Consider the following 23,603-nt stretch of genomic DNA (forward strand, 5'->3'; position numbering starts at 1 on the left):
GTGGGCTCCAGCCCACCCTGGCACCAGACCTGACACCTCTGGGGACCCCCAGGGAGCCAAGGGGGGCCAAGGCAGCACCAGGGGATGTTGTGATGGGGCTGGGGAGGGACTGGGGAGGGCAGGGGGCTCTGCTGGGATCTGTTCCAGGTGTCCCATCCAGGCTGAGCAGGTCCTGGTCAGCCCAGCTTCCCACAGCAGAGCCCTGGTGTAACCTCGTTGCAGCCCAGGCCAGCCCCTGGCCCCCGGTACCCCACAGTCCCTGCAGGGGTCACGTCCCTGCCTGTGCCTCATTTTCCCCAGAGCCCAGGGGTCCCTGGCACTCCGTGGGCTGGGATTTGGCCATGCCAGGGCTCAGGACTGGCATGTCCCCCCTGTCCCCACCAAGGGGCAGCACGTCCTGAGTCACGGCGCGTTTCCTCCCGGCAGCCCAGAGCTCCCTTCAAAGGCCGCTCCTGCCCGGCCCTGCTGGCTCTGCTGAGCTCATAGCCCAGGGTGCCGTGACTGTATTTTATTGTAATTATTTTTCATGTTGAAACGCGCTGGTGGGGGGAAGGGGGAGGGAGCTGCGCCCTTGGCCTCGTGCCAGGGCCAGAAGTGCTGAGCTTTCACCTGTCCCAGCGCGTTGGGACCTCGAGAGGGATGTCCCCACCCCAGCAGCACCCCAGGGCCGGCCCTGCCTCGCTGCCCATGCGGCTTTTGGGGATTTTCCTCCTTGGACTTGGAGGAGCCATGGGGGAGCACCTGGGCAGGCGCACAGGGGTGTCAGGGGCAGTTTTGGGGAGCTGTGGGTTTGTATGGGGGGGTGGGGTCAGAGGGGACCTTTGAGCACCTCACGGGGCAGCCAGCCCTGACTGGGGCTGCCCAAAGGGATGCACAGAGCCCTGAGCCCTTCCAGGGCCACAGGTCACCCCAGGGCCCTGCTGGGGGGCACCGAGAGCGGCCGGTGCTGGGGGACCCCGCTGCCCCCCGGGATGGGAGGGGAGGCCCCCGGAGCTACCCGGACCCTGCACAGGGAGAGACGAGGCAGACGAGAGCAGAGGTGCAGGAGAAGGTTTATTGGAGATGCACAGAGGCTTCGGCAACACGCGACCCCTCCAGGATGGGGGGGCTGCCCGGACCCCCCGCGCCCCGGCCCAGCCCCTCACCTCCTCCTGTGGCTGCTCCAGCCCTCCGGGACAGGGGGTTGGAGCTGGCACAAGCCAGACTGGACACCCCCCACAAAAAATGTTAAATAGCTGGGGTCTGGCAGCTCTCCAGGACGGAGGCACCCCCTCTCCCTCTTTTCCCACTCCCCAGAGGAGAGGATGGGGGAGAGGGAGGGAAGACCCTGCCAAAACCACCCCCATTCCCGGTATCCAGGCTGGGGAGGAGCTGAGACTTCTCCCCCCCAAAAACAACCAAAAAAAAAAACCAAAAACAAAAAAAAAAAAACCAAAACAAAAAGAAAAAAGAGAAAAAAAAGAAAAAAAGGGGAAAAAAAAAAAAGAACAGCCAAAAAAAAAACCAGGAAGAGATGCCGAAGGGTCTGGAGCGGGGCAGGTGGGGCCGGTCCCCGGCTCGGCAGGGGACGTTCAGTTCTTGGGCTCTTCGCCAGCCTCGCCTCCGTCTTCGCCGGCGCACTCAGCTGTCCATAGCGTGAGGTTGTCCCTGAGCAGCTGCATGATGAGGGTGCTGTCCTTGTAGGAGTCTTCGCTGAGCGTGTGCAGGTCGCCCATGGCCTCGTCGAAGGTGGTCTTGGCCAGGGAGATGGCCTGCTCGGGGGCGTTGGCGATCTCGTAGTGGAACACGGAGAAGTTGAGGGCCAGCCCCAGGCGGATGGGGTTCGTGGGCTGCATCTCCTTTTTGCTGATGTCCATGGCCTCTTGGTAGGCCTCCTGCGCCTTCTCTATCGTCGACAGGCGGTCGTCCCCGCTGGCCACCTCGGCCAGGTATCGGAAGTAGTCACCCTTCATCTTCAGGTAGAAGACCTTGCTCTCGGTGTCGCTGTCCTTCTTGATGAGATACTTGTCCAGCAAGCCCAGGACGTTGTTGCAGACGGCGTTCAGCTCCTGCTCCACCTTCTCCCGGTACTCGTTCACCACCTGCGCTTTGTCGTCGCCCTCCTCGGTCTTGTGCTCGATGCTGGAGATGACCCTCCAGGCCGAGCGCTGGCAGCCCACCACGTTCTTGTAGGCCACCGAGAGCAGGTTGCGCTCCTCGTTGGACAGCTCGTCCCCGTGCTCCACCACCGCCTTCATGAAGTCTGCCATGTCCTCGTAGCGCTCGGCCTGCTCGGCCAGCTTGGCCTTCTGCACTTGCTGGTTCCTTGCCATGGCTGGGGCGCGGGGCGGACGCTTGGGCGAGCAGCGGGGCCGGGAGCCGTGGGAGCCTCTGCCGAGCGCCGCCGCCGGGATTCGCTTTTGGCTGGGCGTCGGAGCCTCGAGCGAGAGCAGGAGGAGCCAGCCAGGTCCAAGGAGTGTCCTCCTCCTCCTCCTCCTCCTCTGCTTCCTCCCCGCCGAGCGCGGCCTTAAAAGGAAACTGGCGGTGAATCATCGCCCGCGGGCGGCGGGGCTGGGGAGGGGGCGAGGGGGGCGGCCAACGCCCTGCCCTCCCCGTGGGTGCGGCACCCCGGGATGCCCCGAGGCGCTCCCCAGAGCCGACGCCCATCCCGGCACCCAGGAAACGCCCGTCCCGCTGCTGAGAGCGCTGGGAAGGGCGGCAGGGGCTGCGCTGCCCTTCGGGGGGCTCGGGCACACGGCAGCGCTCGGCTCTTCCCCCGAGAAATGGGCCACGGGCTGAGGCCGCTCGTCAGAATGGGTTCCTCCCCCCGAAAAAGCCATATCACTGCCGGTTTTAATGTGGTGATTAACTCGGCAGTAATTGCGAGGGCTTGACGGGCAGGTATTTATTCCCACAGGTGGGGAAACCGAGGCAGAGGCTCCGCACCTCTCCCCGGCGCCGCGGGAGGGGCCGTCCCAAAAAGCGGGGCACAGTCAAGCCTCGCCACGGTGCGACCCCCCTGGACCCCTCAAACACCCCCAAACGGGGTGGGAGGAGCGAGGGGAGACCCCGTCCGGCCACCTCCGGCCCGGGGCCGCCCTTCCCCATCCCACCGGGACATCTCTCCAGCTGCAGATGAGGAGTTTGAGCGTTCGTAGGTTTGAGGTTGCTCCGGGCTGGCCGCGCGGCAGCGCAGAGCCCCGATAGCGATCTGAGCTGCGCCTTGCGCTGAGTTTCACTCGGAGCTTGTTGCCACACGCCGGGCGCTGGCACGGCCCGGCCCCGCTCCCGGCCCGGCCCCGCTCCCGGCCCGGCCCCGCTCCCGGCCCGGCCCCGCTCCTGCCCCGCTCTTCTCCGGCGGCCCCGGGCCCGGAACGGGCCGTGTGATTGCGATTCCCTCCCAGAGCCGGGCTCGCCGCTCTGTTCCTCCCTGCGCACACCCGGCCGGGATTCCCCGCGGACCCTGCTGGGATGGAGGACGCAGGAAAGACGTGAGGATGCTTTTCCCGACCACTGCAAGCCCAGGAAACACCCCCAGCCCTCAATCACCCCCTCGGCACCCTGGGGAGGGATTCAGGGCCCTTCCCGGCCAAGCCCCTGACCCGCGCTGGAGTTTGGGGTGCCCGGGGTGCCACCTCCTGAGGGTGTCCCGTCCAAAAAACCTCCCCACAGCCCCTCCAGGGCCCCCGAGTGCCTCGTGCAGCACCTGGAGCTCCTTCCCCGGGTGAGCTGAGCCCGAGGGAGCCGGTCCTGCCCGGCATCCCAAAGGAACGGGAGAGCACGGCCCGCCCTCCCCGCCCTGCCCGGCACACGAGGCTGAGCCACAGGGACCCTCCAGGAGCTCCCATCGGGCACAAAACCCGCCCCCCTCAGAGGGATTGGGGCCAAAGGGTCACCCCAATGTGCCCAGCCTGCCAAAATCCACCTCCTTCCCTTGGGAAACCACGGGCAGGAGCCCTGGGTGGGTTAATCTGAGCTCACACTCTCTCGGGCAGCAAAAGCATAATTTGAGTTTGGGGTCTGCAGTGCCCAGGGCTGGTGAAGGGCTCACAGCAGAGCCCCGATCCCAGGGCAGGGGCTGTGGGGGAGCTCGGCTGCACCATCACCCCACAGAGCACCCCTGGGTGCCCCAGTGCCGCAGGGCAGCACCAGAAGGTGCATCCCAAACCATTCTGAGGTTCTGTGACCACCCCGGGGAGAGGGGCACCCGGTTCAGCCCAGCCCGGACGCTGCCCAGGCCAGCGCAGTCTCCAGCCCCTGAGCCGAGGGCAGGCATGGGCTGGGCGCTGGCAGGAGGCACAGGATGCTCGTGGCTGTTCCCAGCGGCTCTGGAGGGATGCTCAGAGCCCGTCTGGCCACCCTGCCCTGCCCTGCTGCTCCCCCCGGCTGTGGGGATGCTGCCAGCTCCCAAAACATCAACGGACAACGCATTTTTGCGAGGGGTGCTCACGGTGCCCCGGGTCCTGCGGGCACTGCCTGGCCCGGCCCTTCCCCCTGCACGGGAGGGTGCAGAGCCTCGGAAGGCTGAGCCTGCCCCCAGAGTGTGGCACAGCCCGGTTCGGGAAGTTCCTGGCTCCCATCCCCACGGCTGACGGCAAAGCCCTGCCAGCCCTCGGTGCTTCCCTTGGCTCCCTGCTCGGGCCTGCCCAGGCAGGAGCCCTTCCCCTCCGCCAGCGGAGCAGAGCCAGACACAGGAGTACAGGAAATAGGAGAAACTTTCATTTTGTTACAAAAGTAAAAGGCGTAAACGGATGGTGAATCCTACAGGGCTGGGGCAGGCCCGGCTGCTCCGCTCAGCCCAGCCCAGGGGAGGCTGCTCAAGGTGAGGCAGGGCTGGAGCCCCTTCCCCTAAAACCAGAGCCCTGCTGGGATGAGGCTGGCAGGGGGAGCTGGGCTGCAGGGATAATCCGACAGGGCACAAATTCCCATTGGGAAAGTCCTCTGGCACACGGACACGGCTCGGAGGGGCTGGGGGGTTTGGGGGTCAAGGCCCCTGGCTTGGCTGTAAATGCTCTGGCGTGATCCTGCTTCTTCCAAACCCCTTAATGTCGCCAGTCACGACATCCCAGCATCGACGGCGGGGAGACAGCGTCCCTGAGCGTCCCGCAGCGGCCCCGGCTCCGTCCGGCGGCGGCAGCTGCGGTGATTCCGTGATTTTCGTGATTCCGTGGTTGCTCCTCGCTGGCGGCTCTGTGGCTCCGAGCTCCGGGCGCGGCTCCCGGAGCGCGGCTGGAGAAGCTCCGGGGCAGGCGGAGGCACCGGGGGCGGTCACGGCCGTGGGCTCGGCTCCCGCGGGATGCGCCACGAGAGGCACCGGCGGCGGGGGCTGTGGGGGCTGCGGGATCCGCCCGGAGCGGGGAGAGGAGAGGGGAGCAAGGGAGGGGAGGTCAGTGCCAGACACGAGGAGCGGAGAGCGGCGGGAGCGGGGCGGAGCAGCCGGGCTGGGGCGGAGAGGAGGGGGCTCCGACCCTGCCGCGGGCTCAGGGAGCCCACGGGGAGGGGCAGGGGGCGCTCAGGGCCCGCGGGTGACACAGGACATCCCAAGGTGTCCTGGAGGAACTTACCTTGGTCACAGGAGGAGGAACCGGGTGTGCAGAGAGGAAAACGGGCAGAGGGGCCAGAGGGATCACCTAAGCCACAGAAGGGGTCAGGGATGGGGGTACAGACCTGCCCCAGGGGCCACAGCTCCCCCACACACCCAATCTCTCCTTGGCTGGGGTTTGTTCACACAAGCACTGCAGGCTGTGCTCCAGCCAGCCCCAGGCTGCAGGACCCTCTGTCATCCCCGGCCACACGTGTCCCACAGCGTCCCTCAATGTCCCACAGCGTCCCTCAATGTCCCACAGTGTCCCTCAATGTCCCTCAATGTCCTACATGTGTCCCTCAATGTCCCCCATGCAGACCACGTGGCTCCAGCCCATGCCCAGCCCCAGCACAAAGCCAGGGGAAACCAAACCCATCCTCTTCTGGCAAAGCCTCCAGGTGACCCCTCACAGCCCCAGCACTGCTGCCCCCTGCCTGGGGGTTCTGGGGGGGTTCTGGGGGGATGGATGGGCACGGGGGTGTCAGCACAGCCGCAGGGTGATGGCTCCGAGGCCAGAGCTGTCATGCAGGGGGGAGAGATGGGTGCCCTGAGTGGGTGAGAGGAGAAGGAAGCGCTTTCTTACCAGCCAACCCTCAGAAATCAGGGCAAACGTCCGAGGAGGGGCAAATCCCGTCAGGCTGTGCAGGAAATGGCAAAGTCCTGGCAGGCATCCTCCTGGGGAAGACACCAGAGGTTATGCACCTCACACCTGCCACGGGGCCAGAGGGGCTGGCACAGCTGGGGAGAGGACACCGAGGTGACAACAGAGGGGAGGGGATGAGCCCCTGCCCACCCTGGAAATGTGGGACAGCAAATTCCCTTCACTCCAGCAAGCCACAGCAGCGCCAGCTGCTGCTCATCCCTCACAGCAGGAGTTTCCAGGTGAGGCCTGAGCATAACAGAGTCCAACTGGCACCTGAGAGATGCCAAACACCGGGACACCCCTGCCCTCTTCTGTCTTCAAGCAGGAAAATAATCATCCAAGCAGTTAACTCTTTAAAAATAGAATTTTATTGAGTAACAAAGGAAACTGGTTTAAATAAAAATAGAAGGAGTCTGGCCCCTGTAACCCCCCTCCTGACTGCTCCTCTGCCATGCTCCTGGCACAGGCACTTGCAGAGTACAAAGCACAGTGCTGGTGAACTCAGGGGGGCTGGGCTGCCCCCAGAATGTGCTGCCCCTGCCCGAGGTTGAAACTGGTTTGATGCAAGGGAACCTGACAGGCACCGTGAGCCTCAGCCCGGTGCCAGCGCGCACAACGCTCCCTGCGCAGGACAGGAAACGTTCCGCGTAGAAAAAGTCCTACAAATTGTGCAAAAATATCCAGCAGCTTTTAATAACACGATTCAAGTATTGCTACAAGGTCTGTGACTCTCCCTCACCCCAGGGACACAGAGCTGCCTGGGTGCACTCTGCAAACCCAAACCAAGAGCACACCACGGGCTTATCAGAGACCAGCACCCCTCAGTGCTCCCTCTGTGAAACCCCACGGGAAGGGTGTGACCCTCAGGAATTCACACTTCTCTGCTGCCTTTTGGTGTTCCTCAGACAGACACCATCCTGGGAAACTCCAGTTCCCAGCCTGACCCCTGTAGCCTTGGACCTGCATCCCATGGGAGTCACAGAGCACAAAGTGTTTCTTCTTCCCCAGCACAGGAGGGTCCCCTGACTCATGTCTTTGCTGCAAAATGTGTCTGACCAACTGGCAGGGCCAAAACACAGCCCCAGCCAGGAAACAGGACCAGCAGGAATCACCCAGGACATCCTCACTTGCCTGCAGGTCTGCTGGGGGCCAGAGTCCTCCCTGAACAGCCCAACTTACCAAGGCACAGCAGCTTCTGGAAAGGGGAAGCTGCTCCTGCCCGAGAGACAGGACAGCCCTTCCAGTGGGCCAGGGGAACAGGGGGTGATCCTGGAGGGGACAGGGACACCAGGGAGACAACACCTCCTCAGCCCAGCCCCGAGTGGGAATCACCTGTCAGTGCCCACCTCCCACCCGGGCCCATCTCATTCCCAGCAGGAATCACAGCAGTGCCCTGGGGCTCTGGGGACTCCCCAGGGACCCCCTGTTTCCAGCACGAGTCCAAGGCTCCCACAAGCTGTTGGGCTCTGTCAGGCAAACCCCCTGACAGGCCACATCACAGTGAAACAAATAAACAAAAAGTAATAAATAAATGTAAAAAAAGAAGGCAACGCATGGCTCGAGTCTTTGGCAGCTCGGGGTCCCAGGGCCGTCCCCCTGAGGCCGGGGATGAGACAGGGGAAGGTTCTGGCTGGAGCAAGGTGCAGGCACTGCAGGCACTGGGAACATCACAGCACTGCTAGGGAATGCCTCCTACCATGCTGGTGTCAGTTTTGGCTCCAAAGGAAGGGATTTCACTCTTGGGACTGGACGGGGTCCCGGTGTCTGGCTGGATAAATCCTCTTCTGTCTATCAAACTGGAAAACAGGAAGGGAAGAGGAGTTCAGGGAATGAGGACTGGAGCTGGGACCTGCAGGCCACAGGGAAGGCTCCTCTCTCAGGAGGTGCTGAGCAGCACAGGTAGGATGCTGGAGCACAGGGTTCCTGCCCAACAAGTGAGCCACAGACCCCATCCCATGAGCCACAGACCCCGTACCATGAGCCACAGACCCCATCCCATGAGCCACAGACCCCGTCCCATGAGCCACAGACCCATCCCATGAGCCACAGACCCATCCCATGAGCCACAGACCCATCCCATGAGCCACAGACCCGTCCCATGAGCCACAGGGAGCTCTGGGCCACCACAAACCCAAAGGGGAACAGGCCAAAGGGCTTCACAACATGAAACCAATGTGAAAGAGGAACAACCTGGAGTGAAATGCTGTTCTCCTCCCCACAGCCTCCCAGCCTGGCTCCCTGAATGCTCAGATTGACCAGCTCAGAACAGCAGCACTGCATTTTGGCACCTCTGAACCCACAGAAAAGCCTGGGGACCCTTCAGAGAGCAGGGCCTGATATAAAATCACTGAGCTGCCTCACAACTCCAAACTGGATCCTCCAGGGATCCCCACGTGCCCAGGACAGGCTGGGAGCTCCACGCAGCTTGTGAGGAGCAGGGCAGGGCCTGACTCTGCCCAACTGCACCATCTTGTGACGAAGCTGCAGCTGTCCTGTGCTCAGGATCACCCCAACAGCCAGGGAGGAGCCTTTGGGGGGGATTCTGAGCACTCCTGCTGATCTCAGGCTTGCTGAAGCCCAGATCCCCTCATTCCAACCCTTGCCAAGGGGACACGTGCCTGTACTGGATTGATCACCTGCTGCCAAGTCCTTTCTTTGGTGCTGTTCTTCCCCTTACCCAACTGCAGGATTTGTCTTATCCTCAAGTTCTAAGAAACAACAACTGACCCAAATTCATCCAGTTCCAGCACAGTTCACATGCTACTCATCCCTGTCCAGCCTTTCCTCCTCCCCCCACTGCAGATGTGCTGTGCTGACATGGACAAGGACCTTCTGTCCTTCCCAAGGCTCCTCTCCCAAGCAGGATGCAATTCCCAGTGCCCGGAGGTCATGGGCTCTTACCTGGGATGGAATGGTCCACACAGCACTGCACAGCAGTTTGTGAGGATGCTTTTATGGCTGTAGGGATTGGCAAACTCCGAGCCCCTCTTGTTTGACCAGGACCCTTTGATCTGGAAGATGGACACAGGTTAGCAGGGGAAGGATGTGAGAGCAGACACTGGCACGATAATGGATCCTTGCAGGGATGGAAGGTTTGTCCTGGGGCAGAGGGAGGAATGTGCAGGCACAAGCAGCCATGTGCTGCCCCTGCTGAGGCTCAGCCCTGCAGCTGCAGAGCTCCCGAGCTGTGCAGCAACGTCACTGCCATCACTGCCACCACTGCCACCACTGCCACCACTGCCACCACTGCCACCACTGCCACACCACCCCATCCTCCTCCTCCCCTGCTGGTTTCCAAGGCTCCAGCCCGTGGCCCTCAGGCTGAACAAACTGTGAGGGGATTCCCAGCCCAGAGGCTCCTCTGCCCCCACCCCAGCAGCTGCCCCAGCTCTGCTCCCGAGCCCGGGGGTGGCACAGGGGGTGGGCAGCTGCCACAGCTGCCTCAGGCTGCACTGAACCATCACCAGCACATTTCCTCCTCCTCTCTGACTTCCTCTCCCAGCTGCAGCAGTGCTGGGCTACAAACTGAGCTTCCCTCACACAGCCCTGAGCAGTTCTGCCACACCCCTGAATGTCAGGTGGAGGGAAAGGGGAGAAAGCAAAACCAAAAGGGATGCAAACACACCTTCTGCAGAGCTGGAAGCTCCCAGCAAGGATTACAGGTACTTCTGGCCACAAGGGCGAATTTTGATTCTGAGGATCAGACAGATCCTGCTTTTCCATGCAATCTGCCCCACTCAGGGCACTCCTTTGGTCCTTGGAGTCTGTGCACGGCCCAGATTTGAAGGTAAATCTCATCAGATGTCTGAACATCGTTTGCTAATTAGAGATGAGGAACTGCCAGACACAAAGGGACTGGCCCAGGTCTCAGAGGAAACCCGTGGTTACACGGGATGCTGAATTCAGATCACCAAGCTCACACCCTAACACTCCTCTGGGGCAGCCTTCCTTTTTTAATCTCACAACTCCTAATTTTAAGCAAGGCCACAAACAGACTGGAAAAACCCCACACGTGATGGTTCTAATTCAGCCACCTGAAAGTGCAGCCGTGGGCACAGGCTGTTTGCTCTGCCTGGGTTATCACAGGCAGCGAACACTGCACTGAGGCAGCCAAAGATTCCCTGAAAACCTGCCCAGGATGGCTCATGGGCAGCCTGGCAGCAGCACAAGCATCCAGGTACTCACATCTTCGTTTGTCGTCAGGTTGGAGGCAACTAAGTAAGTGTGAAAACCTGAGAGGCCCAAAATAGACCAGACTGAGAAAAAACAAATCACCAGCTCCAGCACAGTGAAACAAAAGTCAAGGAAGTCTCAAGGAACAAAATCATCCCGCAAGGAGAGGCAGAGGAGTGTCTGGGAGGTTTGGACAAGCCTGGGAAACAACTTTGTCACCCACCCTCAGTCTCAGGTAGCCAGGGGACTGAATTAACTTGGGGAAAGGACACCAGGGTGACCTGCAAAGATCTCCTGGCCCCTCTCTGTTAGTGATTAGGGGTGCTGGGCACCCTGAGCAGCTGCTGCCAGCAGAAGGATATCTCGCAGGAGTTGTCTTCAGAGTGGCCAGGAACCCATCCCTCTGAGAGCCTGCAAAGCAAAAGAGAACAGGGAATGGCACCCCAGCAGGCAGCCCTGCCCCTCCAGCCAGAACTGCACCCCCGTGGGCCTGTGGATCTGTCTGTCTGCCTGAGGAACACCTGCAGGAACGTCAGGGCATGGACACGGCTCCGGGAGGTTTGGGGCTGTGGGAAAGTCACCTCCCTGCCAGGGGAAGGGTGGATGCACCACCAGCTCTGCTGCTCTGGGACACAAATCCCACCCCCAGCCCCCCCAGCCCCTCTGCAGCGAGGTGCAGAGGATCCGTGCTGGCCTCATACCTGAGACCCCTGAACCTTCACCTGGTGTAACCCACCCTGACCCACCCCAACCCACCCTGACCCACCCTGACCCACCCCAACCCATCCACACCCACCCCAACCCACCCTGACCCACCCCGACCCACCCTGACCCACCCAGCCCCCTGTGTGTCCCCGGGGAGCAGGGCCCACGCCGGGCTGGCAGCCCCAGGCCCTGCGGCCGCACTCACGCAGGGTGAGGTGGGTGACGACGCAGGCGAAGATGAAGGCGGTGAGGAAGGACAGGGACAGGATGAAGGCGTAGAAGTAGCGGTAGTTGCGCTTGCCCACGCAGTTGCCCACCCAGGGGCAGTGGTGATCGAATCTCTCTGGAACAGAGGCTCCTGGTGAGGAGGGCTCCTGCCACCTCCCACCCAACACGAGCAGACTGCTCAGCCCCCAGAACGAGGAGCTACAAACCCATCCTGCCCGTGCACCCCGAGGGCAGAACCTCTCTGCAGAGGCACAAAGCTTCCATGGTGTCTGCACCAGCCTGGGGACAGCCAGGCCACACACTGTCAGGAGCCTGCAGCAAACCTCGTGTCTGTGCAGGCCTGCATTGCATTTTACAGAACCCTCCTCCCAAAACCAGGGAAAAGGGAGCCATGGAGCCTTGGATGTGCTGCCCCTTGCCCTGAGCACTAGTGCTGCTTTCAGTTTAAATGCAGAGGAGACAGATGAAAAGCAGTCTGTCCGGGAACACAAGTGACAGGATCAGTGACAAGATCAGAGGGAATGGCTGGAGCTGTGTCAGGGGAGGGTCAGGCTGGAGAGTAGGGAAAGGTTCTTCCCCCAGAGGGTGCTGGCACTGCCCAGGCTCCCCAGGGAATGGGCACGGCCCCGAGGCTGCCAGAGCTCCAGGAGCCTTTGGACAGCGCTCCAGGGATGCCCAGGGTGGGACTGTTGGGGTGTCAGGGCAGGACCAGGGGCTGGATCCGTGATCCCTGTGGGTCCCTTGGGTGCCCCAGCCCCTCACCCACGCAGTTGTCGCAGACGCTGCAGTGCGAGGTGCGCGGCGGCCGGAACATCTTGCAGGTGTAGCAGTACTTGAGCTTCACCACGTACTTGTTGATCACCACCTCCATGGTGCGGGCCGGGGGCCGGTACGTGGAGCTGCCCATGCTGTCTGCAGGGACGAGGAGGGACACTCACACCCCTGTGCCACCCCCAGCCACCCCTGTGCCACCCCCAGGCCACCCCGTGCCACCCCCAGGCCACCCCCAGCCGCCTCCCAGCAGGGCCAGGGGCTGGCACGTGCTCTCCTGGCTTCCACAGAACACAAGACAGGATTTGTTGCAGGGTGGGCAGCCAAGAGCTCCAGCCAGCTCCTCGCATTATTTATGGCCTGTCTTTGTGCAGTGCGATGCTGCTGGGATGCCAGGAGGAAGCAGAAATGCCAGTGCTGTGGGAATGTCACGTTATTTACAAACAGTGAGTGTAAGGCAGCAGCCCAGGAACAGCAGCTCATCTCTGTGTGCCCAGCGGGTCACAAAAGGCAGCCTGGAGGTCACAACAGGCTCTGCCACAGGAGCAGGAGCATCCCTGCCCCTGCCAGCACACCACCTGTCACCCACACTGCAGCACTGCCAGCCTGCAGGGACTCGCCTCTGTCACCGTGGGGAAGGACAGCAGCAGGAATCAAGTGCTCCAGCAGATTCCCTGGAATTTGACATGTTTAGCACAAGAGGATTCCTCCTCCTCCAGGTTTAAACTGAAGATTTTGAGGGGCACTGCAAGTCACAGCTCTGTGTGCTGGCACTCCATTATTCCCTGGGGGCTGGAGACTGTTTCTGTACACAGCAATAGCTGGAGACCTCCAGTATCATGTTTGCAGTTTTGGGGTTATTCCTTTTAGTCACTCCCCAAAAAGTACCTTTCCAACTGTGAGGAATTCTTTGAGAACAGTGATGCAACAGTGAGCATGTTAAGAGGATAATAAGTGGATTATATTAGCACTAACAGCTGGCACATCAGGCAGCATCTGCAGCCAGATTACTGCTTTAGGCCCTTATAAATAGAAACATGGATCACCACTCTGGCGATATTTAAAAACCACTTTTAAAGTCAGATGTAGAATTACTGCCTTGTGTCTGTCTTCGGCGGGACAGGTTCAAGCTGTCTCACATCAGCTTTGCTCAAGCATTTGTTCCAACCTGTCACATCAACAGGATGCAGCTCCTGGATGCAAACACCTCCTTGGCTGTCCCCAGACCAGCATGACAGAGCAGTTTTCAGAAGAGGACAAACATTAGCCTATCTAAAGAACACCTTGCAGCACAGCAGGCTCAATGGCAAATCACAGTATCAAAAAGCATTAATTATCCTTCAACTCTGCTGCCTGGGACAGCACTGGGACTGAACAGGAACAAAAAGCACCTGAGCTGCTCTGCAGATCCTCTCAGGCACTGCCTGCTGTGCCAGGGGAGCTTCTTGCACCTCTCATCACGACTGGTAAACACTGCCAAGCCTCACAATCTGATATTCTGGATTTTTCTGCCTCCTGGACAAACCTTAAGGAGCCAAGACCCAAAAAAGGGGCCTCATTGAGCCTGAAAGGTGCACAGACACACACAGAGCCATGCACAGAGCCAAGCACAGGAGAGGGATCACAGCTCTCACCAATTCTCTTCTCCAGGTCTGCAGCCTCGCTGGGGGTGGCTCTGGGCAGGATCCCGGGGTCTCTGAAGCTGGTCTGGAGCAGGCAGCTGATGACGAAGAAGAAGAGGACGGCGGCGATGATGGGGATGGCCAGGGTGAGGTGACTGGCGAGGAAGGGGCAGCTGTTAAAAGATAAATCAAATGGAATTGTTACCAATCATTGCACAGACCTGCTGTCAGCTGGAACATCACACCACGAACCAGCACGGGCAGTGGGCCCAGCAGCCGGCCTGGGGCTGTTTGTCCAGGGACAGGGAGTGGTGTGATCGCATCCCAGGGCAGCTCTGCCACCGCAGGTGGCAGTTGAGGACAGTAGAGGACACATCCTGCACACAGAGCCACTGTCCCCTCCTGCAGAGGGCCCAGCAGCGCTCAGAGCCAGCACAGGATGGGCTGCCCCAGTCCTGACGGCTGCAGGCACTGCTCAGGCTCTGCAGCACTCTGAGAGGATTAAGCAACTTTTGTTTCACCTCCCCAGCTCAGCTGTGCAGAACAAAGCACCCACCAGGCAACAAAACCCCTTCAGTCCAAGCCTGAGCCCCTCATCCTCAACAGAAAGGTCTGTGAAAGGAGAGGCTGAGCTTGCTCCCTTTCCTGGGAGAACCTCCGGGGCCCACTCTGCCCCTCTAGGGAACAAGGAATCACAGAAATGAAATCCCCAAATGGTTTGGACCTTAAAGATCATCTTATTCCACCCTGCCATGGGCAGGGACATTCCCCTGTCCCCAGCTGCTCCAAGCCCCATCCAGGCTGGCCTTGGGCACTGCCAGGGATCCAGGGGCAGCCACAGCTGCTCTGGGCACCCTGTGCCAGGTTTCCCCACAGAAACCATGAAGTGCAGACACGGGCAAGATGTGTTTGCTGTACACCCAGCAAACTGGAGCCTGTGCAACAGAGGCATCCTGCTAAAATAACAACTAGGAGACCCCCAGGGCATCTTCAAGCACGAGAGAGTGACTTGGCAAGAAGGGAGGCAGAGCAGATGTGCTGTGTCCTCTGCCTGGCCACACAAAGCCGTCACTGTGCTGAGCTGCCGCCAGCCCCAGCCCGGGCAGAGGGAGCTGTCAGCGCACGGATGATGCTGAGAAAGGCGTTTTTGCACCGGGATGCTGTGCCTGCTTCCCGCAGCTGCCTGTGCCTTTCAGCTCATCTGACTTCTCAGAACCTCTAATCCGATCAAGTACTTTCATCTCGCCACCAGCAGGCTCGGGCAGCTTTCCTCCGGGGCTTGCAGGGATAACGCCGTGATCCAAAGGCAGGCGTGGCCCCCCGCTCCAGGGAAAAGGCTCCCATCCCTCCCGGGACAGGAACGGAGGCAGGACATCAAACCCTGCACGGTGTCAGGAACCCCCGGTGCTCCCTCCCAGCTCCCCGGGCAGCACAGACACAACGGGGCGCTCCCGGCGCTCCTCCCTGGGCAGCAGGGCCAGGGAGCTCCCCTGGGGCAGCTTTCCAAGGAAAGGGCTGGGGAGGGGCAGTCCCTGTCCCCACACTGCTGCACACCGGGGCAGAGCCAGCGCAGACCCTCGGGGTGGGACCCCCAAGGGTTTCACCATTTAGAACAAACATTTCAACATTTAGAACAAACGCTGTTCCCAGATCCCCGTGGTGGACAAAGCCCACGAGCCTTGGGGGTGTCCTGGGTGTAAATTTGGGGCAAATCTCTTATTGGGAGCAGAAGGAGAGACTTTGGGGCTGTATTTAGAGGCCAGGGGGGCATCCTGGGGGGATGTTAAGCCCCTTCCTGCAGCCAGACTGAGCAAACGACCTGCAGAACCACCCCTGCCCCCATAAACACACCTAGGACAGGTGATGGGGCAGTGACTGCCTGCAGAGGGGCTCTGGGGGCCGCACCGTGGGAAGGGCTTGGGGGGCAGTGGGGAGAAGGGACAGCGGGGACCCCACGGGGGAAGGGGACCCCCAGCCCCCTCCCAGCGCGGGATCCAGCCCGGCCCGGCTCCCCAAAGGCGGCGCCGCAGCAGGGGAGGCCTCGGGGCCCAGACTCACTCGAAGGCGAAGAAGAGGCCGCTGGTGGCCAGGATGAGGCCGAGCGTGAGCGCGAAGACGCCGCTGTGCCGCGCCAGCATCAGGCGGCCGCCGCAGTAGAAGCGGTTGCGGCCCGGGAACACCTCCCACTTCCTGCGGGGCCGCCGCGCCGCTCCGGCCCGCGGGGGGACGGCGCCCGCCGGCACCGGAGACCCGGCCGGGCCCGGGCCCGGCGTCGCCGCCGCCCCGGGAGGGATCTGCCGGTACTCGCAGTCCTTCATGGCCCCGCCGCGGCGCCCGGAGCCCCGGCCCGGCCCCGCTCCCCGGCCCCGCTCCCCGGCCCGGCCCCGCCGGTCCCGCCCCGCTCCCGGCCCCGCCCCGCAGCACAGCGCCCCCTGGCGGCCCCGCCGCCGCACCGGGAGCGGAGCGGGCTCGCCCCGGGCCCGAACCCCGATCCCGAACCCGCGACTCCGACCTCGGCCCCGATCCCAACCCCAGCCGTGATCCCAGTCCCGGTGCCGGCCCGGCGGAGCGGGCTGAGCCGTCTCTCCGGTAATTTTCACGTTTATTGGGGTCGAGCATGTGCCCACACAGCGCCCGCCACCCCCGCCGTGCCCCCTGCCCGGCCTGGCTCGGAGCCCGGAACCGGCACCACGGAAAAGGAACCAGAACAGTCTGAGCAGCTCAGGGCAGCAGGAGCCTCCCTGCTTCTGCTGTGCCCACAACATCCCGGGGAATCCCCAAACCCATCCAGGATCCTGCCACAAACCAGTGCCTGCCATCATCTCCCCCAGGAGATGCAGGAACAGAGGTGCATTCCCCATCCCAGGCAGCTGATGGGAATTCTGGCTGTCAGCAATGCCAGCTGAGCAGGGCAGGATGCTGCAGCATCACAGAATCCCGTCTGGGACACGGTAACGGAGGAGCAACACCTTTGTAACTGCAACAACCGAATCACCACAGCCACCCCAGACTGTAGACAGGGGAGTTTCCGTTCTGAGCAGAGCTCCTGCCCCACTGCCAGCACAGCCCGCTACGTCCATGGGAGGAAGTTGCAGTGCAGGATCAGCCCCAGCAGCCAGTAGCCCAGGAAGAAGCCCAGGATGCTCTTGCTGAGGGGGGTGATCAGTCGCCAGTTCAGCAGCAGCCTCACAATGGGGTTGTCCGAGGTCCCCTTCCCATAGGAGCTGGGAGATTTACCCAGAAGAGGCTTCCCAGAGGTTGGATTGTCAGTCCCTGTGCTCCAGAGCAAAGGCTCGTGTTCCTGAAGCAGGTGAGCTGAGAACCAGTACAGGATGGGAGAGGAGCAGCCAAGGAACCGGGTCAGCACCTGGAGACGACCGGCAGAGGAGAAATCACCCAAACTGCCGTGCCTGTCCCTGCCCCAGCCCCACCAGGAGCCCCGTCCTACCTGCACGTGCATGCAGAAGAATCCAAACACCAACAGGGCCGTGGCGTGGACCATGTACACGAAGACAGCAGGGCCACAGAAGCCATCTCTTGCCTTTCCCCTCTCCTCACTCTCACTCCTCTCTAGACCAAGAGTCAGGCAGTGCCGGGGGTTTGTGCTGACGTAGGTCCAGGCAGCCCATGAGACCAGAAGGGTGACAGGCAGAGCAAGCAAGAAATTTGGGATCTGTTTGAGCTCAAAGTACCTTAGGAAGCCCACGTTCCAGTAAGTGTCTTGGATGTAGGAATAGACCACAGGGAAGCGCTGGGAGCACCAAGGGGGTTTATCCCCACCCATGCCCACCACCCGATAGCCCTTGTCCCGTGCCAGCTGCAGCAGCGGCTCGGGAATGTCCTGACCCGGGCCCGTGCCAGGGCTGCAGAACCTGGCGTAGGCATAATACTGAAACAGAGCAAAGGGCAGGGAAACCCCGGCACACACCAGGACCACCCAACACACCAGGCCAAGGACGCGCTTCCACAAGGAGCGGAGCTTCCTCTGGGACGCCGGTCCCGCCTGCAGCTGGAGGGCGAAGCGCCTGCCGCGGGAGTAGAGGAGGAAGCCGGCGTTGAGCAGCCCGTTGGCTCTGGCCCCCGAGGCCAGCGAGAAGAGCAGCCCGCCCAGCCAGCCCTGCCCGCGCTCCAGCCGCCACATGGCGCCGAAGGCCAGCACGGCGAACAGGCTCTCCGAGTAGGCGGCTGCCATGAACACGCCGGCGGGGCTCACCGAGAAGAGCAGCGCGGCCAGGAAAGCCTGGCGGGGCCGGCGCAGCACGGCCCGGCCCAGCCCGAGCAGCGCGGCCGCCGCCAGCGCCGCCAGCAGCGCGTTGAGCAGCGCGGCCGAGAGCAGCAGGCGGCCGCGGGGCTGCAGCTCCGCCGGCCACGGCAGCAGCGCGGCCAGCGCCCGCAGGCTCAGCGGGAACAGCGGCAGGAAGGCGCAGTTGTGCTCCAGCAGGTACCCGCGCTCGGCGATGAAGAGGAAATGCTCGGCGTCCCAGCGGCCCAGCCCGCCCAGCAGCCGCTCCAGCAGCGCGTCCCAGCGGCCCCGCGGGCCCGGCCGCGGCGGGGAGAAGGCGTCGGCGGCGTGGTCCGGGATCAGCAGGTTAAACACGGCCTGCAAAACAACACAGGAGGCTGGCGGGGTGCTCCGGGCATGAGAGCTCCGGGCAGGAGAGCACCGGGCAGGAGAGCTCCGGGCAGGAGAGCTCCGGGCAGGAGAGCTCCCGGGGCTCAGACAAGGGGGGAGCATAAAGGTGGTTGTGGAAAGGTGCGAACACAATGTTTTGGGGTATTTACACCTGAGCAGAATAACGCTCTGGGACAGATCCAGCATCAATCCCGCAGAACTGGCCAGGGAAAGCTGCTCATGGCTGTGACTGGGCTCTGTGCTGGCTGTCACAGCCAAGCACTCCCATGCTCAGAGCAGGGTGGCTCTGGAAATAAGACTTGGGAGGAACGTAGAGGAGGAGATTATTGTTCCTTTTCTTTGAGACAAACACACTTTGAGCCTAACCAGCCTCTTGTGGCAGCAGCGTTAAAACACAGCAAGTTACAAGGAAATTTATGCAATTTTACTTAACAGCAACCTGTAAGTAAAACCCAGGGGTGCAGACGGCCTGTTGGCTCTCCAGAGATGATTTCCCCATTGTGCAGCACCAGCTCACGGATCTCAGGGAGGAGCCTGGGAGCAGCACAGCCCAGCACAGCCTCTCTCCTGGAGCACAGACTTGCCTGCAGCAGCAGCGCCAGGGCCCGGCAGCGCAGGGAGAACCACACGACCTCTCGGAGCTGGGGGTCTGCCCTGCTCCACAGCTCCATCCCACGCTCAGGAATTGCCTCAGGTCACCACTGCCAGGGAATTCTCCTTCCAGTCTGGGAAACCTGGGTTGGTAAACACAGAGGACAAAGAAAAGGATTTCTGGCTTCAGCCTCATTTGTGAATTTTACATCTTCATTTACTGCCAGGCACTTGAAAGGGTGCAAGTCTCTGTGAACAAGAATTCACCTATGGAAGAGATCATGGATCTGGGAGATGACGCAGAGACCTCTTTGATATTGTTCCTATTAAAAAAATTCCCTGATTTCTTAACCTTGGCCAAGACACTGAGGGAGAGAGGTTACGGTGTGTTCTCTGACCCCACTCCTCACGGGCCGGAGTAAATCCCTGGAGCAGACAGCCTGCTCGGCTGCCTCAGCAGGAACTGCAGCAGCTGGAGCCAGGGCTGCCAAGCATCCTCACACACATCCAGTTCCAACGCAGTGAGTGGGATTTAAACCTCTTTGTCTTGGAATGGAGACAGAATTCATGTGGACTCTGAGCGTAACCCCCGTGTAAGCAGTTGCCGAGTGGGGCTGCCAGGGGCTCCCTCCTCTCTCCTGCTCTGTGTCTGCCCCTGGGAAGCCAAGAATGGATTTACTCAGCTGGCTCCACAGCACCAGCTCTGCCAGAGCAGGGCAGAACTCAGGCAGCACCAGCAGGACACAAACTCTGCCACTCCACCCTCACCACCTCCAAAGCTCCTGGCACCTGCCTGGCATGCACACTGCACATGCTGAGTCCACCCATCCACCTCCTCCCTGCAAACCTCACCAGAGGGATTTAAACCTCTTTGAGCCAACCCAATTCAGTGTCTACATGTCCTGGGTGCTGTGGAGGCCCAGCTCTGAAGCCCTGGCCCGAGCCATGGGAGGCAGGCAGGATCTGCTGTGCAGCTCTTTAAGATAAAACATTTCTTCTGTTGGCTCCCCGGGCACCGAGTGCTTTTCAGTTTGAGAAACACACAGCCCCCAGCTCTCGCTGGGTCCCTGCGACACCACATCCTGCCCTTCTCTCTGCTGCAGCCCTGTGTAACACAGAGGGATCTCCAAATCGATCCCTCCACAGCCTAAAATCACTGAGATTTCCCTATTGCCATTGTGGAGAAAAAACCCTGCCAGGCTGAAAGTGCATACGAGGGCAGAGAGCAAATCACCAGCAAGGCAAAAACCAAGATCCAAGCTGGCTCACTGACACCTCCAATCCCCAACCACAGGGTTATGCTTCCATTTAACCACAAATAAAAGTTTTGGGGTTGCTCCTGTTCCCCTTGTGCTCCCCAGCACTCACAAAGCAACTGGTGGGAGGCACATTCTCCTGCATCACGAAGCTGTGACGTTATTTTAAGCGAGGGGACACTTCAACCCAGCTGTAAACTCTTTTAAAGCACATTCACAGCTGCAAATCCTATTAAAGCACAGCGGCAGAAATTGTCCCGGCACTTTAAATATAGTTTTTTCAAAAAGCAGAGAAAAAGCCTCGCCTGAATGTGCCAAGAGAGCTCAAAGCAAACAGCTTTAAAAAGCCTGTTCCTGTCACGACGCAGCACACCTTGTGACAGAGCAAAGCCTTCAAAAGAGCTGCAGCCCACAAGCCCCGTTTGGATCCGGAACGCAGCACCGGGAATGGCTCTGCCCCAAAAATCCTGTGGGAAAGAGCACCTGCACGAACTCGAAAAGGACGGGGAGAGGCAGAGGGGCGTTAAAAATATTCCAGCAGGAAAAGACGCAAAGCCTTAACTGAAGGTGTTTTTCCCTCTGGGTGCCGCGCTTCCCTCGGCTCTGAGCTGTGGAGCACAGCTCGGGAGAGGCGGGCAGAGCCGAGCCGAGCCGGGAGAACGGGGCGGGCCCGGGAGAACGGGGCGGGCCGGGAGAACGGGGCGGGCCGGGAGCGGCGGGGCCGGGAGCGGCGGGGCGGGCCGGGAGAACGGGGCGGGCCCGGGAGAACGGGGCGGGCCGGGAGCGGCGGGGCCGGGCCGGGAGCGGCGGGCCCGGGAGCGGCCGCAGTGCCGGGCGGGCTCCGGCCGGTGGCAGCAGCCGCTCGCTGCAGCCGCTCTTGCCCAGGTGAGGAGCCCTGCTCCAGCCGGCATCCCAGCACGCCCGGGGCGCCCTCGACAGCCTGCTGGAGGCTCAACAGATGCTCCAGACGTGTTTTAAAACCTCTTCTAACCGGGATGCCAAAGAATACAGCAGGATTTTGGAAATCCCGTTTGCCTGGTGCTGTTTCTGTGGCCGGGCCGCTCTCGGCCATCTCCCCTGCCCGGTTCCAGCCGCTGGTCCAGAGGCTGCAGCTCCAGCAGCAGCTGGAAACGGGCAGGACTCCGTATCTAGATTCACAGGGGAGCGTTTTTATCTCTTGCAAGAACTCACGGGGGCGAACTAAACCTGCTCGGGGTCAGAACCCGCTGTGCCCGCCCCACCCGAGGCTGGGCTGCAGCTCCACCACGGCCCAGGGGCGGGACAGCCCCTCCCGTGCCCCTGCCCGGTGCCCCGTGCCCCACGGAGCCCCGGCCCCCCCGGGCCCTGCTCCCACAGCCGAACCCTGCGGGCTGCCCGGGCGGCGGGAGGGGCTCGCAGAGCCCCGGGAGGGCAGGACGGGCTGCGATGTGCGGGGGCTCGGCGGAGCTGGAGCGCACAGGGCCGGCCCCGGGGCTGGGACAGCTCCGGCCGCCGTGCTGAGGAGCGGCCGCACGGGAGGGCACACGGGAGGGCACACGGGAGGGCACACGGGCCCTGAGCTCACCGGGCCGTGCCGGGGCTGCCCCCAGCCCTCCGTTACCGCTCCTGCCGCCAGCGAGGCCGCGCAGCGCTGCCCGGGGACACAAATCCCGCCCGACCCGCGCCTGAGCCGGGCCCCCTCCGGATGGGAGCCCGGGCCGAGGCCCCCCGGCGGCTGGGCCCCTCACCGTGCGGCTCCCGGGGCCGGGCCGAGGGCGGCGGGGACACCGGCTCCGATCCCGATCCCGATCCCGATCCCGATCCCGGTTCCGGTCCCGGTCCCGCCGCGCCCCCTCGCGGAGGGCCGGAGGAGGCCCCGCCCCCCGACACGCCCCCTCCCCTCCCCCGCGCCCCACCTGAGCGCGCGGCGCGCGCGCGGCTCTCTGGCTCCGCCCACTTCCCCTAATCGAGAGCAGCTTCCGGTCACGCCCTTCCCGGCGTCACGTGGCGGCGGCGCGCGCGTGTGGGGAAGGGGCAGGGGGCGCCATCTTTGTTGAGGGCGGGCGGGGGAGCCGGGCCGGGACCGGGGCCGTGCCCGGAGAGCAGCGCCCGGGGCGGGCAGGGCCCGGGGCGGGCAGGGCCCGGGGCGGGCAGGGCCCGGGGCGGGCAGGGCCCGGGGCGGGCAGGGCCCCCCTGAGGCGGGCAGGGCCCCCTCATGCCCCTCCCTGCCCCCGCGGACACCCCTCATGCCCCACCGCCGGCGGCCGGAGTGCAAATCCTTGGTGCTTTGCACCCGAATGTTTCCATTCCTAGAGTTCGTTAAACGCCTCTCGCTGACCCGACCTCTCTGCCGTTCCCCATTTGTGCCAGGAAAGGAGAAAAGTTGAGTTCACCCCAGGCCAGATCCGTGTCCGTGTCTGGGATCTGCCCCGATCCGCCCTGGGATGAAGGAGAAACCATCGCGGGCTGCTGAGCCCTCAGGGAGACTCCCCTGAGCCCTTTTAATCGGGCATCAGCCTTGGAAGAACTCAGGCTTTCTCTGCTGGCAAAAGAATGGGGAGCAGCAGAGTGCTGGGGGTTCAAAAGGTGTTTGAAGGAATTCTCTGAACGGAAGGATTTGGGAACAAATCAGGCCCAAAGCGTCAAGGATTTGAGCTCCGGGCAGCCCGGGCCGGGGAGGTGCAGCTCCCCCAGCACACGCTGTTCTCAGTTCACTCATTTCTCATCCCTGCCCTTTTCACTGTTCTAGCAGTGCACAGGGGCTGTGTCTGTGCACACACAGTGACGGGGGAGCAGAATTACTCCCCTGGGATCAACTGGGTGTAAATTCTGGTAAAATTAGGCACCCTCCTGCCTCTCCCCTCCCTCCCGAACGTGCCATTCACTCCGGATTAAATCCACACAAGAAAAGCTGCTGACCTTACCTGCTTCCACTTCTTTGAGGGCTCCTTCCTGTTCAGGAAATGAAGCAGAACTTCCACATCCATTTCATGGGGCTAAACACAACTCCTGAAGGCAGCAGTGCGTTCCCAGGGGAGCTGGGTTTGCGCTGGCAGTGAGCGGCAGGGTCCAGCACAGTCCTGCTCTCACACTCGGCTCCCAGCGTCTTCTGAAGCCAAGGAAGCCCAGCACCATCCCTGCCTTTTGAGCAATCCATTTGAAGGACTCTCCTGCCAGGAAGAGCTCCCACAATTCCTGCTGACAGACAAGACTTTTCAGGAAAAAGACTCTTTGATTTTGGCACAATCACTCCCAGGAATCTGAAGTTTGAGGAACGAAGGCTCTAGGAACTGAGAGCTCCTGAGGAGAGGACTGGGAAGATAAAACAAGGGGAATTTTTGAACAAAAATGACGTTTGCCTTTAAAAAAAGCTGCTTTTTCTTTAATGAGCTCAGAGCAGTTCTAGCTACCCTACTTCCAGTATCCACTGAGGACAAAG

General features: G+C 61.8%; 3 protein-coding genes across 9 annotated transcripts; all 3 read right to left on the reverse strand.

Annotated features, from left to right (window-relative positions):
- Positions 1–790: 790 nt before the first annotated feature.
- On the reverse strand, positions 791–3,779 carry SFN (stratifin). Its single transcript, XM_063418816.1, has one exon. It carries the CDS (start codon positions 2,310–2,312, stop codon positions 1,572–1,574), a length of 741 nt encoding a protein of 246 aa, XP_063274886.1. The 5' UTR covers positions 2,313–3,779; the 3' UTR covers positions 791–1,571.
- Positions 3,780–4,676: 897 nt separating this feature from the next.
- On the reverse strand, positions 4,677–16,102 carry ZDHHC18 (zinc finger DHHC-type palmitoyltransferase 18). Of its 3 annotated transcripts, XM_063418782.1 has the most exons (11): positions 15,764–16,102; positions 13,718–13,878; positions 12,075–12,224; positions 11,290–11,427; positions 10,742–10,790; positions 10,392–10,494; positions 9,108–9,217; positions 7,903–8,002; positions 6,147–6,238; positions 5,544–5,609; positions 4,677–5,314 (listed from the first exon to the last, which is right to left on the reverse strand). In XM_063418782.1, exons 1-9 carry the CDS (start codon positions 16,021–16,023, stop codon positions 6,197–6,199), a joined length of 1,113 nt encoding a protein of 370 aa, XP_063274852.1. In that variant the 5' UTR covers positions 16,024–16,102; the 3' UTR covers positions 4,677–5,314; positions 5,544–5,609; positions 6,147–6,196. The 3 variants fall into 3 exon arrangements, with proteins under 3 accessions (XP_063274852.1, XP_063274853.1, XP_063274854.1); XM_063418783.1 differs by lacking the exon at positions 5,544–5,609; XM_063418784.1 differs by lacking the exons at positions 4,677–5,314; positions 5,544–5,609; positions 6,147–6,238 and having other exon boundaries at positions 6,557–8,002; positions 15,764–16,101.
- A 228-nt stretch (positions 16,103–16,330) lies between these two features.
- PIGV (phosphatidylinositol glycan anchor biosynthesis class V) lies at positions 16,331–22,045 on the reverse strand. 5 transcript variants are annotated; one of them, XM_063418788.1, is made up of 5 exons: positions 21,750–21,904; positions 18,923–19,072; positions 18,151–18,305; positions 17,154–17,730; positions 16,331–17,072 (listed from the first exon to the last, which is right to left on the reverse strand). In XM_063418788.1, exons 2-5 carry the CDS (start codon positions 19,007–19,009, stop codon positions 16,776–16,778), a joined length of 1,116 nt encoding a protein of 371 aa, XP_063274858.1. In that variant the 5' UTR covers positions 19,010–19,072; positions 21,750–21,904; the 3' UTR covers positions 16,331–16,775. The 5 variants fall into 5 exon arrangements, with proteins under 5 accessions (XP_063274858.1, XP_063274859.1, XP_063274856.1 ...); XM_063418789.1 differs by having other exon boundaries at positions 17,154–17,310; positions 21,750–21,902; XM_063418786.1 differs by lacking the exon at positions 21,750–21,904 and adding an exon at positions 21,913–22,045 and having other exon boundaries at positions 17,154–18,305.
- Positions 22,046–23,603: the final 1,558 nt, after the last annotated feature.

Source organism: Prinia subflava, chromosome 24 (genome assembly GCF_021018805.1).
Source record: "Prinia subflava isolate CZ2003 ecotype Zambia chromosome 24, Cam_Psub_1.2, whole genome shotgun sequence".
In the NCBI taxonomy this organism is placed as follows: Eukaryota; Metazoa; Chordata; class Aves; order Passeriformes; family Cisticolidae; genus Prinia; species Prinia subflava.

Coding starts and splice junctions, on each gene's coding strand:
- SFN (XM_063418816.1), bottom strand. CDS start 2,312: ATGGCAAGGAACCAGCAAGTGCAGAAGGCCAAGCTGGCCGAGCAGGCC.
- ZDHHC18 (XM_063418783.1), bottom strand. CDS start 16,023: ATGAAGGACTGCGAGTACCGGCAGATCCCTCCCGGGGCGGCGGCGACG. Junction 13,879..15,763: donor GGCCTCTTCTTCGCCTTCGA/GTGAGTCTGGGC, acceptor ATCTTTTAACAG/CTGCCCCTTCCTCGCCAGTC. Junction 8,003..9,107: donor TGTGGACCATTCCATCCCAG/GTAAGAGCCCAT, acceptor CCTGTTTTCCAG/TTTGATAGACAGAAGAGGAT.
- PIGV (XM_063418786.1), bottom strand. CDS start 19,009: ATGGAGCTGTGGAGCAGGGCAGACCCCCAGCTCCGAGAGGTCGTGTGG. Junction 18,306..18,922: donor CCCTGGCGCTGCTGCTGCAG/GCAAGTCTGTGC, acceptor GTTGTTTTGCAG/GCCGTGTTTAACCTGCTGAT. Junction 17,073..17,153: donor TCTTCTGCATGCACGTGCAG/GTAGGACGGGGC, acceptor GGTCGTCTCCAG/GTGCTGACCCGGTTCCTTGG.